Source organism: Aedes aegypti, chromosome 3 (assembly GCF_002204515.2).
Source record: "Aedes aegypti strain LVP_AGWG chromosome 3, AaegL5.0 Primary Assembly, whole genome shotgun sequence".
Classification (NCBI taxonomy): Eukaryota; Metazoa; Arthropoda; class Insecta; order Diptera; family Culicidae; genus Aedes; species Aedes aegypti.
In genome coordinates this window covers 335085436-335098878 of record NC_035109.1, presented here as the reverse complement: position 1 = coordinate 335098878, position 13443 = coordinate 335085436, and the positions used below count along the sequence as shown (strand labels likewise).

Sequence of the window (13443 nt, the reverse complement as noted above, 5' to 3'; positions counted from 1 at the left end):
TTTTCATTACACTGAAAAGGGATTCTTTCTTTTCTATGGAACAAATAAGATTATTATTTTTTTTAATTTTATTTATTCAATTATTCAGTATATAATTTACATTTTCATCTTAATACTATCTATTTTTTCAACCGGGAAGATTGTCTTTGGTTGCTAACACCAGAAGATTTTCGTTTCTAGTTAATCATAATCATGCACTTCATGCAGATTTTCATCTTTTCCGTAATCCACCGAACTCCATTCGAATGAAACTTGGTCATGAGACCATGGCTAATCGAGCGTAAATTTGTCCTTACTGATTTGTGGCCGTCCAGTCCGAAGGGGTTACAGCATAGCGAATAGTATTCGTAGTATTGAACTTTGTCCATTTTAACAGCTTCGGTAATAACGAGAAATCATTATTTATTTTCCTTAACGGTGAAAAATGTCCTGGAAAACTTATTCCATTTAAAAAAATCTCAAAGTTTTGAGAAAATTTGATTCCGATTTGACAAAAAAATGTTTCTGTGACGCTTTTATCTTCAGTTATGATTTTCGAACGAAAAGACTTGTACGAGAAATCTGGGTATTTTTCACAAAACTATGACCAAACGCAGGAATTAAAAAATAGTACATGTTAAAAATTTCAGTGATTGAAATTTATAAAATTCTGTTCTCAAATATATTTCTTTGAAAATCTTACACGAGTTGAAACATAGTTGTCCCGGCTTTTCTTTACAAATTTTCTCAACGGTGGAAAATTTTGTGGAAAACTTTTTCCAGTTAACATTTTTTTCTATTCCTTAGAAAATTTGATTTCATTTTCACAAAAAAACTTTGTTTCTACGATGCTTCGTTCTTGAGCTATGATTTTTCAAAGAAAAGGCTCAAAATGGCACATTTGCACATTTTTTACAAAATTGGCCATAACTCAAAAACGAAAAAAGAATACCATTTCAAATTTTTTTTTATTCATATATTAATGAACCCTGCCTGTGGAAAAAGTTTCATGAAAATCTGAGACCTTGTCACCGCTCCACAGAGGGCGCATGAGACTCGGAGACAAAGTTAAGTAATTAAAGAAAAAGGTTCTTGAGTATTGATCCCCCGATCCAAATACTTAATAGGCAGCAAGAACCAGGTTCGAGAAAAGCGGAACCAACGCTGAATGTTAACGAGCCATCCCAAATCGGAAAAGAAATTACAGTCTCACAAAAATAAAATGGGAGTGATCATTTAAAGTGTACTTACATTTTTATTGGTGTACTTATCCTAGTTGCAGCTTATGTCCTAATTATGTTGGAGTGATGATAGTGTGTTTTGTGTATCCCACGGCGTCTGCAAAGTGACAAGCCTGTCCGGACAGTGGAGGGGAAGGACCACCGGCGCCATGCCGGCCACCCCGCTGCTTAGCACGCCCATAGCCAAAGGTACCACCACACGACATCACCACCGTTAATGCACCACCAAGGATTGTAGCTGGTGTCAAAGAAAGGCCTACAGTAGGCGTCGAATTGGACCATTAGTGGTGATAATCCTTTGGGATGCGGTTTAGGGTATTCATTCCGATTGCTTACCGATCTCAAGAAAGAGCTTATCGCTCTACCGCCATTGCACCACACTGCACATCATAACCATTTCGTTAATTTTCTTCACTATGCTCTAGAGGGAACCAAAAAATTAAATGGAAGAAACGCACAACTCACACAATAGGCTTTCTAACTCACATCGGTCAGACTACACAATGCTCAAAACTTCTATCACTGCACACGGTCTGTTTGATGATTAACCGATAACTGCTGGTTCTCCCCTTCTTGTGCATTGGTTTTATCGCCACTAATCGAGTGGATTCGTGAGTGATGCACGATCTAGAGGTACTCATAATTGATCGGGATCTTTGATAACGGGAGAAGATTAATCTCTCCTTAGTTGATGAGCGCAGATAGTGTTCCTGATACCGGTGTGTGGTTTTTTTATGGCAATGGTTTCAATGATCAGCTATTGGTGGGATGAGTGGGTGGTATTTACGAAATGATGTTATTGGGGATAATCAATCTCTAATTTGAATGTGCATTAAGCAGTTTGCGCCCAGCGAAGCATCCAGTAAGGCATGCGGCGCGGTCGATCGACATTTGATAACGATCAACCCGAAGATCTTGTTCTGTTGTTTCTGTTGTTTAGTGTGGTGATTTGACACGTTTTAATAAACCAAAACTTCTTTGCTGATTGGCGAGGCTGAGAGCACCATCAAGGGCTCGATGCACGGTACAACGATTGCCCACCACGGCATTCAAGCGAGAAGAACAGGTTACAACCTTTTGGCCCAAACCCGTACGGAAATAAAAAAAATCCCCTGTTGCCAAAATAGTTAAACTATTAAAAGACGTATATAGTTAACCTATTAAGAGACGTATACAGTTAGCTCTCCCTTACTCGATATTCTGTATCTCGATATCGAGTTAGAGAAGCATAGTAAAAGTTGTTTTTTTATGGCTACCTCGATGGTCCCTTGGATCGCAGTTGAACTGGTTTTGTGTTCTTTAACTCGATACCTCCCTAACTCGGCCCCTTCAATATCGAGTAAGGGAGAGTTGACTGTATATTATATATTTCTCAGTATATTGAATATGCACTACAATCTTCAAATAAGAAAGTATTGAAAGGCTCAATTGTTACCAATGCATGCTTTGTTGCCTAATTCCAATAAATTAATTAGTTGTGTTCGATTTTTTCTGTGAATTTAAATCGTGAATAATAAATACACCGTAATTGAATATGGTTTTCTGGCAACCTGGTCCAGTAATAAAAAGTGATTGCCGAGGAAAACAAAGTGCTCTAATTTTGATTTGTGATTTGAAGCCTAAAAACTAAGTATTTTCGAGTGCTATATATAAAAATCATAAGTTCAATAGTGCAAAAGTGATCGTTGCGTAGTTTTTGTGAAAAAATAGGCATTAGAGCGGATAATTGGACCTTTCAAAGTGGTTAGTTTTTGTAAGCTGTTCTTGTGTTGTTTTATTCGGCAGCTCACGAATGACGATAACTTCGTAAGCATTTATTTCATTTAATTATAAAACCCATGTTATATAATATTTTTGTAAAAGATGTGATTTACATCGAAGATTATATTTCGAGGAATATGTTGAGTAAATTGAAGGTAACCCTTGTTCCTTAGATAAATTTAAACAAGGACGATAAGTTAGTGTTCCCGAAAATACCCTCAGGGTGCCGAAGCCATCATTCACCCTATTTAAATAAATTAAAATCGAAGTTAGTACTATATTATTGAATTCCAGTAGAGTTTGTATCCTTTGACAAATACGCATAGCCGTAGCGGTAAACGCGCAGCTATTCAGCAATACCAAGCTGAGGGTCGTGGGTTCGAATCCCACCGGTCGAGGATCTTTTAAGTTGGAAATTTTCTCGACTTCCCAGGGCATAGAGTATCTTCGTACCTGCCTCACGATATACGCATGCAAAAATGGTCATTGGCACAGTAAGCTCTCAGTTAATAACTGTGGAAGTGCTCATAAGAACACTAAGCTGAGAAGCAGGATCTGTCCCAGTGGGGACGTAATGCCAGAAAGAAGAAGAAATACGCATATTTGGACCTCAACTATAAGGCTCTACCTACTAGACTCGACTTCTAGTCTAGCAAAACTCGAATAGCAAACGACACTGAAGACGGCCTTATAGTTCAAGTCGAAATACGCGTATCTGTCAAATGATACAAGCCCTATTGGAATTCAGTGGTATGGCACATACCTCTATTTTCATTTACTTTGAGAAATGATAATTGGTCTCTATACTCCACAATAATACATCCAACTCTCCCTTACTCGACATTTCCCCTAATTCGATGCAATGCGCGTTCCCTTCAATCTAGCTCGCAATGGAGCATAGCATAACTTCGTTGGTCCCAAGCCAGTTATTCAAATTTCGTTTGGTTTCACAAATGAACGAATAATTCTTAGTTTTTTTTCGAATAAAACCAGGATTTCGTGGTTTATTTAGTGACCCAATTAAGTTAACACATTATTTACATCACAAGTCAGCTTGGAGCTTCCGAGCAAAGGACGCTTCATAAATTACTTAAGCACTACAAAAGCCACAACAACCGCCACCAGAATCGAACTGATAGCCTTCTGTCCGGCAGAGTTCTTCAGTCTTTCTTCCGAAATGCCGTTGCAGTTCTCGCCGGCACAGGTCAGGCACTGCTTTGCCGTAAGACCATCGCAAGGGTCCGCCGCCTTTAAGTTGGACTGACATCCACGTTGGACTGAAATGAAACCACAAACAATTATTCGAAAAGTTCATTCCGAATATCTACGACAACACTTACAAACTCCTTCGGAAATTCTAGAATAGCACTTGTCCCCGTCCTTGTAGAGCGTGCAGTAGCTGGACTTTGCTTCGCCGGTCAACTGGTTGGAGCAGGTCTTGTCCGAATCGGTTGTCGTGCACTGATAGCACCGAAGGCGATCCGTTGGGAAAACCTTGCCGTTGCAGCCTTCATTGACGCAAGTCGCGCAAGTCTTGTCGGTGCAAGCTTCATTTGCTGGCAAATCTCCGAAACAACCTCGCGTGAGAACACCATCTGGAAGAATGAACAAACGTGGTAAGTTTTGACCATGTATAGTTAGGTTTTGCTTTCAAATTCCTACCTTTGTCCGTCTTCGAGTAGCATTTCTTCTCCGAAGCTTTGACACATGGTGTGCTGCTGGCAGTTCCCAGAAGGCAGGTCGAGTCCACGTCCTTGCTAGTTGTGCACTGAAGGCATCGATCTTCGGTTTTGAGGGTGGATGCTTTTTCACGATTGCATCCATTTGTATCGCACGTACGACAATACCTATTTTCCGTGCACGCATTTACAATCGTCGTCAAATCATTTTCACATCCTCGAACCATTTTGTCATTGTCCAAACGTTCGTAGCACTTATTGTAGGTTTCCCGATGAGTCTTGCAGAACTCAGCCTCGTCAACAGTTTGCTCTTCGGCACAGGTAGGTTTATCCGCTTCCTTACACTGATGACATTTACGCCACTCCTGCTTATTGCATCCTTCCTCACCCGAACAGGTAACGCAGGTGGAATCTACATTATTTTTGCACTTAGCCTGGTCAGCTTCGGGCAACTGGGACAGACATCCACGTTCCAGGACTTTGTCTATGTGGAGAGAAATTGATTCATTACGACCTGTTGACTTGCTGACCAAAGAATCGTTACTCACCCTGGACACGTGAATAGCAGGTATCCTCTCGATTTGGGCACAAGGCAGCAGCTGCCGTGCCGTCTTCACATTTGGCTCCATCCTGAGACTTGCACATGAGACACTTGGTGTAGACTTTCAGCGATTCACCTGACATACTGTTGCAGGCATTCCCATTGCAGTAATCGCAGAACTCGTTATCGGTGCAGCCGTCGTCGCCTGCCGGCAGGCTCGATTTGCATCCACGCGTTACTGGTGGAATAAACGGAACATTTGTATGAAACAGTTCTATCGTGGTTCACGGTGCTCTTTTTTTCTGATAATAACGATCCAGGGAATCGTGGTGGGTTCTAAGCTTACACTTACCTTTGTTTCCATCAGCTTTGGCGTAGCATTGGTCTGCCTTGGCAAAGAAGGGGCACAAAGCGGCCCCAGTAGCAGCTGCCTGAGCCCCTGTGCACTCAGCGGTTTCACCATCGCACTCATGACACTTGAGCCAGGGGTCATTGTTGCAACTGTCACCGGTGCAGGAAACGCATTTCGCTCCAGTCGTTTTGCATTCCCCTTGGTCAGCCGGGATGAGATCAGTCAGACAGCCACGTTCAATTTTGCCATCATTGTTACGCAGGTAGCACGAGGTCTCCTGTGGGTTAGTGCAGGCTGTTGGTGTTCCAGTTCCTAGCGAACAGGCTGTATCCGTGCCGGTGTCTTCGCACTTGAGGCATAAGAGTGCTGGAAAAAAAGAGTGAAAAATCGTTTTTTTTTTATTTTTCCGGACAATAGTGCGATCAATGAAGTTTTCAAAAACTTCGGTAGTTTCTTTAGGATTGTAATTCTGATGTAAAACAGATGTTGTGCTGCAAAGTTCTGGTATCGAAAAAGTTTAACCTAGACTACGGGTCTGACATTTTTTTTAATTTCTTTATTAGTATCATTCCAAACATTACATTCATTTCTTATATCTGGGTGTTCTGTGTTATTAGACAACACTATCATCCTAATTTGGTAAAACAAATTTAAGATTTTATTAACATTTTGTTAACAACATATTACATTTCATTTGCCGTAGCAGTTCAAATTTTTTACAAGTGAGTTGATTTCACCTGCTTTTAAGAGAAAAAGAACACATTTACTTAACCTAACTGAACCTAAATATATAACGCATTATTCATGGCAATAGAAGATTGCAACGATTTTTGCCTGAAATTATTAATTATTTTATTTGACATTTGTTCCAATGTTTCAATTCATTGATATTATACCAGGGAGAAAACTTCAGAATCATTTTCAAAATTTTATTTTGAATTCTCTGCAGAGATTTCTTCCTGGTATTACAACAACTAGTCCATATTGATACAGCATACAACATAACTGGCCTGAAAATTTGTTCGAATATCAAAAGCTTGTTCTTAAGACAAAGTTTTGATTTTCTATCAATAAGGGGATAGAGACATTTTACATATTTATTACATTTGACTTGAATGCCCTCAATGTGATTTTTGAAAGGTAAATTCTTATCTAGCATGAGCCCTAGATACTTAACTTCATCTGACCAATTTATTGGAACTCCTCTCATCGTGACAACATGTCTACTTGAAGGTTTCAAATAAAGAGCTTTTGGTTTATGTGGGAATATTTTTAGTTGAGCTTTGGAAGCATTAGGAGAAATCTTCCATTTTTGCAAGTATGAAGAAAAAATATCAAAACTTTTTTGCAATCTACTACAGATGACACGCAGGCTTCGTCCTTTGGCGGAGAGGCCTGTGTCATCCGCAAACAAGGATTTTTGACATCCCTGAGGTAATTCAGGTAAGTCAGATGTGAAAATATTGTATAATATTGGTCCCAAAATGCTGCCTAGGGGAACACCAGCTCTAACAGGAAGTCTTTCAGATCTGGAGCTCTGATAATTAACCTAAAGTGTACGATTTGAAAGTTAAATAACTTTGAATTATTCTAAATATGTATGTTGGAAAATTAAAGTTTTTTAATTTTACAATCAAACCTTCATGCCAAACACTGTCGAATGCTTTTTCTATGTCTAGAAGAGCAAGACCAGTAGAATAGCCTTCAGATTTGTTGGAACGGATCAAATTTGTTACACGTAAAAGTTGATGAGTGGTCGAATGTCCATGGCGGAATCCGAATTTTTCATTGGCAAAAATTGAATTTTCGTTGATGTGGGCCATCATTCTGTTCAAAATAACCTTTTCAAAAAGTTTAATGATGGAGGAAAGCAAACTGATTGGACGATAGCTAGAAGCTTCTGCAGGATTTTTGTCTGGTTTTAAAATTGGAACAACCTTAGCATTTTTTCATTTGTCAGGAAAATATGCTAATTGAAAACATTTATTAAATATATCAACTAAAAATGATAAGCTACTTTCTGGAAGTTTCTTGATGAGGATGTAAAAAATTCCATCATCGCCAGGAGCTTTCAAATTTTTGAATTTTTCTCACTTCTTCCAAATCAGTCTCCCAGGCATTTTCGAAAACGTTCTCTTGATTGAGAATATTTTCGAACTCCTGAGTAACTTGATTTTCAATTGAACTAGTAAGTCCTAAATTAAAATTGTGCGCACTTTCAAACTGCATAGCAAGTTTTTGAGCTTTTTCGCAATTAGTTAGTAATAATTTGTTTTCCTCTTTCAATGCCGGTATTGGCTTCTGAGGTTTTTTCAAAATTTTAGATAATTTCCAAAAGGGCTTAGAGCCAGGGTCCAATTGAGAGATCTTTTTTTTTCAAAATTTTTGTTTCTTAATTGTGCAAAACGTTTCTTGATTTCTTTCTGCAAATCCTGCCATATAATTTTCATAGCAGGATCACGAGTGCGTTGAAATTGCCTTCTCCTCACGTTTTTAAGACGGATCAAGAGTTTAAGATCATCGTCTATAATCACGGATTCAAATTTTACTTCACATTTTGGAATTGCAATGCTCCTGGCTTCAACAATTTTTTAAAGTTTCAAGAGCATTGTCAATATCAAGTTTTGTTTGTAAGGGAATATTAACATCAAGATTAGAGTCAACATACGTTTTATATATATTCCAGTCGGCTCGTAAATAATTGAAAGTGGAGCTGATAGGATTGAGAATAGCTTCATGGGATATTTGAAATGTAACAGGGACATGATCAGAATCCAAATCAGCATGAGTAACTAATTGGCTACAAAGATGACTAGAGTCGGTTAAGACCAAGTCAATCGTAGATGGATTTCTTGAAGAGGAAAAACATGTAGGGCTATCATGGTATTGAATTGAGTAATATCCTGAAGAGCACTCATCAAATAAAGTTCTGCCGTTGGAATTACTTTGAGATTATTCCATGACCGATGTTTGGCATTAAAGTCACCAATGACAAAAAAAATTTGACTTATTGCGAGTCAATTTTCGCAAGTCAGTTTGGAGCAAATTAACTTGCTGTCCAGAGCATTGAAAAGGCAAATAGGCAGCTATGAAAGTATATTTACCAGACTGTGTTTCAACAGAAACACCTAAAGTTTCAAAAACTTTAGTTTCAAATGACGAAAACAGTTGATGTTTTATACGCCTATGAATGATGATTGCAACTCCCCCACATGTCCCATCGAGTCGATCGTTACGATAAACATAAAAGTTAGGATCTCTTTTGAGTTTAGATCCAGGTTTTAAATACGTTTCGGTAATAACTGCTATATGCACGTTGTTAACCGTAAGAAAATTAAACAGCTCGTCCTCTTTACCATTCAGAGAACGAGCATTCCAATTTAAAATATTTAAATTATTATTTGGATCCATTAGAAAAACGTAATCCAATAACAATTTGATTTGTAAATTTTACACCAACTTAAACTGCTTCAGTCATAGTGGTGGCTTTGAACATTGCATCAATCATTAGATTCAATTGTCCAGTTAGAAAATTAAAATCTGAGGCAGACATATCACTTGAAGTGGGTACATTTGATGATTTCCCATTAGAATTTTTGGTAGACGAAGAAGCTGAGTAGCAGTTACCTGTTTTTTTCCATTTGATTTGAAACAAGTAGAATGGGTACTCATGAAACGAATAGGGGAAGAGTTCAAATTACCTGCTACGATATCGGCAAAGGATTTTCCCTGGGTAGATACATTCGAAATTGAAAGATTCGAACGGCTACCCGACGGATTAAAATTAGTTTGTGAATGAGCATGATAATGATCTTCCTGATGGGTATGATTCCCGATCAAGCGATCGTTAACTGAAAAATGAGCATTGTTCGATACTCTATACCAGGCAAATTCCGGTTTACGACCGTTATCGTTATGGACACTATTGTTCATCTGCCTGGCACGAGCCTCGACGACTCGCCTACGCGAAGGGCAAGCCCAAAAATTTGCCTTATGATTGTTCCCGCAATTCGAGCATATGAATTTTGTGGTGTCATCCTTCACAGGACAGACGTCTTTGACGTGAGAAGAACCTCCGCAAATCATGCATTTATCATCCATGCGACAATTTTTTGTACCATGACCCCACTTTTGACACCGACGGCACTGAGTGGGGTTCTGGTAATTTCCTCCAGGTTTCTGGAAATGTTTCCATGTCACACGGACATCGAACATAAGTCTAGCTTTTTCTATAGCTTTAATATCATTTGAAGTGAACTAAATAATATTCTTGAGAAAGCCCTTTCCGAACAATGCCAGATTGTTTTTTTTTTTTTTTCATAATGATTACTTGGACTGGAGAAAATCCAAGTAAATCATTTATTTCATTTTTGATCTCTTCAGGTGACTAATAGTCACTTGACAGACCTTCAAGACGACTCTGAACAAACGTTCAGTTTTATCGTCATAAGTGAAAAATTGAGCTCCTTCTTTAGAGACGGGATTGGTGGTCTGATGGCTACCGCTTCTGCTTCATACGCAGAAGGTCATGGGTTCAATCCCAGGCCCGTCCCTTTCCTCGAACTTTGTAGTTGTATATCTCTCACTTGCTTCTATCTTCCATTCTAAATATATCACACTCAAACTATTCGTTCATAGCAAACGCTAGAACCAGAGACGGACAAGAAACCGTTTCCCTAACGCTTCCATTCTTCCACGCGCATGCTTTCCTCACGCCTGATTCATAGGCAGTCTGCTAACCATAAAAGCAAACCTCTCTACCATGCCTTTCCCCTAATCCATACACTCCCGCATGTTCTGGCGTAGATGCAGTGGTCTACGTGGGAGCCAGTATAATGCATCATCAATTCTTCCCGCCTCCCCACATTGGTCTGCATTCTGACGTGGCAGGCACCGTGTCGCCTAAAATAGAAGATCACCAGCACTTATACACTGAGGATGCCTGCTAGTCCCAAGCAGTCATTCGGATGGTTCCTTGTGTAAGTGCAGCTGATCTGGCGATACTGGAGTAGCATCCACGGGCGGCCAATCAAGCTCAAGCTCAAGCTCAAGCTCAAGCTCAAGCTCATAAGTGAAAAATTGTGCTTCTTCTCTTCAAAATGTTTGAGAAGAAGTTAGCGATCTTTAAGAGTTTCTGGCAAAACGCGACAGTCTTCTTTCTTTGCGATTTGGAAGGAGACCTTGATTCCCCTAATGGAGTTCAAGATCTCCTGCCTAAATCCCCCAAATTCGGAACAACTGATCACGATAGGCGGCACTCTTTGCTTCCTCACTTGAATCAAAGAGCCTGGGCTAGATGCTGCTTCGATTTGGTGTTTGGAAAATCTGTCTAGAGCATCGAACTGATTGCTAATTTCGATGCAATTATCGACATTATCCATTTTACCTTTGGAAGAAAGTTCGCATTCCGGAAAAATGTCCTGCCTTCCATTCTTGCCACGTTTAGTGCCAGTTTTAAATACCACTTTGTGGAGGGAAGTTGTGAATTCAGAGATTCAACCTTCCTTTTGTTTGTAGTTGCAACCATGTTTAGTTAATAAACGAAAAAAGACGAGACCTCCTTAGAGGTTTTTTCCCAAGACGGTGTCCAAGAAGGATTACCACCGCTAGCTTTCGCCAACGAATCCAACGAAAAATCGAAGGCACGGATCCAAACAAGGATCGTAAAGGGATCAATAGTAGAAAAATAGTACTGAAAAGTACTGTTTTAGTAGCACTGAAAAGTATCGTTTTTAATTTTAGCACTGAAAGTACTGTTCTATTGCTTTAGGTAGTTTTTAAAGAAAAACTTCCAAGAGCAGAAGGTAAGATGCGCACTGAATGATAATTTTATGATTTAATTCAAGTTCCTGCAGTTTCTTTGTTCTTGCTGTGATATTATTTTTACAAAGCAGAGCCATACGTTCAACAATTCATTTTAAGTGCCAAATTTGCTTTCAATGATCAATCTATTATATATTATAGTAGTTCATTTTTCTACTTCATCAAGCAAGATATTTTTCGTTAGTCCTGCTACCAGAGTACAATAAAATACTAGAAAATACAATTATTCTAAGCTCAGTCTAATTACACCAGCGGAAATAAAAAGTGTATGAAAATATACTGACCGTATTGTTTTTTATCTGAGTAGCTCGCAAATCATAGGAGCAGTACATGTTAGTGTCTCAGCTATAACTTTACCTAGCTCAATTTATATTTGAAAAAATGATGGTATATTGATTTTCAACATTTTTGATCTCTCACGAAAAATGCTCAATAGATTATTCTATAGCTTTTTTGAATAAGTGAGACTAAATGAAACAGTTAGAAGCAAAGGGGTGTAAGTGACATTAACCTAGTTTTGAGATCGACGTTGAAGTTTTTTCAGCTTTTTTTTCCATTCCATACAAATTGTATGAGAGCCAAAACAATAAGCAAATCTTCTATGAATTAGACTTTTCTTTTTCTGTGGGACGAAAATATCACCTGAAAATATCATTTAAAAATTTGAAGTAAATTTTTCTTGTGAACTTAACTCAAAACCTGCCAAAATGTCACTTACAACCGTTTGCGTTTGGGCCCATCAATTATTAGTCCAACGATAAATGTCAGGGCGGAAATCGGTTGAATTCTCCATCACCTTCTATCATCTGGCCAAGAATGTAATTTAATTTCACTTCATATGCATAATCCTAACTAACTTTTGAAACTACAACACATAATGGACGGTGTTGTACATCACATGTATACACAACTGTTTTCATTGTAACGTCCCAACAATTCCACTTCAAGCAGTTACAAAATTCTGCATCCAAATCCTTCATTAGCACAATTCAGCGCAATTCTTCGCACCACAGAATCACATCACTTAGTTTTGCCATTTGCACCACGTATTTTCCAGCAAAATTCACCAAAATACCAACCGGTAGATTCACAGATCAGCACCATGCCCACCAGGGCCGCCAGCAGCCAGTTCCGATTGAACATGATGATTGATTTTCACTGAGATTATGATTTCCACCTTTTAATTTACCACAAATCACACGAACGAACGCTTTTATGCTACACGTGTGTACCGTTTGAAACCACGCCGATTCGAACTGTGCTGAAGTATCCCTGGAGGGAGCGGTCTTTTATAGACCTACTGAAGTGGATTTGCGTATCAGCAGAAGGGTTCCGTTCCTTGCCTCCTCAAATAGCAATGCTGAAAGCGTGGCTTATCATAATTCCAAAGATAGAGGGAGCGAGAGGACTTCAACACTGACAGCAACAGGTAACCCCGGCCAATGATAGGTATGAATCACTACGATCGACTGCGGTTCTGAAGACTACAATTTTTTTCCCCTCTGATAAGCCCCAATATAAACAACGGTATGAGCTTGTACTATGTAAGTGATATGCGACGATAATATATGGCAGTTACCAGGAATGTCATACACTTCAGAAAAAAATCCCCGTGAACCCCTCAAGTAAACGAAGGCCCCCAAATTCGTTCAATGAAACTGGCAAACACCTCAGTTCAGTATACGATACTGCGGACAAGAAAGAACGGCCTCGTCTTCCAAGCGTTTTATCTTACCATTCCGAGTAAAAGTGTATCTATCTAGCTCATAAAGTCGCGAATTGAATGCCATCAACAACAATCGTCTATCGTACGAACTCAATGCTCAATGCTTGCCATTTGATGTCAACTGTTAATCACCAAAGTACCTATTTTCTTATACACACACAACCCACCCCAATGAACCGGATAGCTGATAACATCAATTTGACGGGTTATCATTACGATATGAGCAGCAGGTACGGGTCGCAACTGTCGTAGCTTACCTCGGGTTTCAATGGGATGACGCCGTCACAGGAACAACGGTTAGCAAGTGCAGAATTGTCACGCGGATAATATATTGCCGAAGG

General features: G+C 39.1%; 1 protein-coding gene across 1 annotated transcript; it reads right to left on the bottom strand.

Moving 5' to 3' along the window:
- Nucleotides 1-3953: 3953 nt before the first annotated feature.
- Nucleotides 3954-12661, bottom strand: LOC5567194 (surface antigen CRP170). The gene is made up of 6 exons (XM_001651573.2): nt 12456-12661; nt 5554-5919; nt 5209-5439; nt 4644-5144; nt 4322-4576; nt 3954-4258 (listed from the first exon to the last, which is right to left on the bottom strand). Exons 1-6 carry the CDS (start codon nt 12517-12519, stop codon nt 4068-4070), a joined length of 1608 nt encoding a protein of 535 aa, XP_001651623.2. The 5' UTR covers nt 12520-12661; the 3' UTR covers nt 3954-4067.
- Nucleotides 12662-13443: the final 782 nt, after the last annotated feature.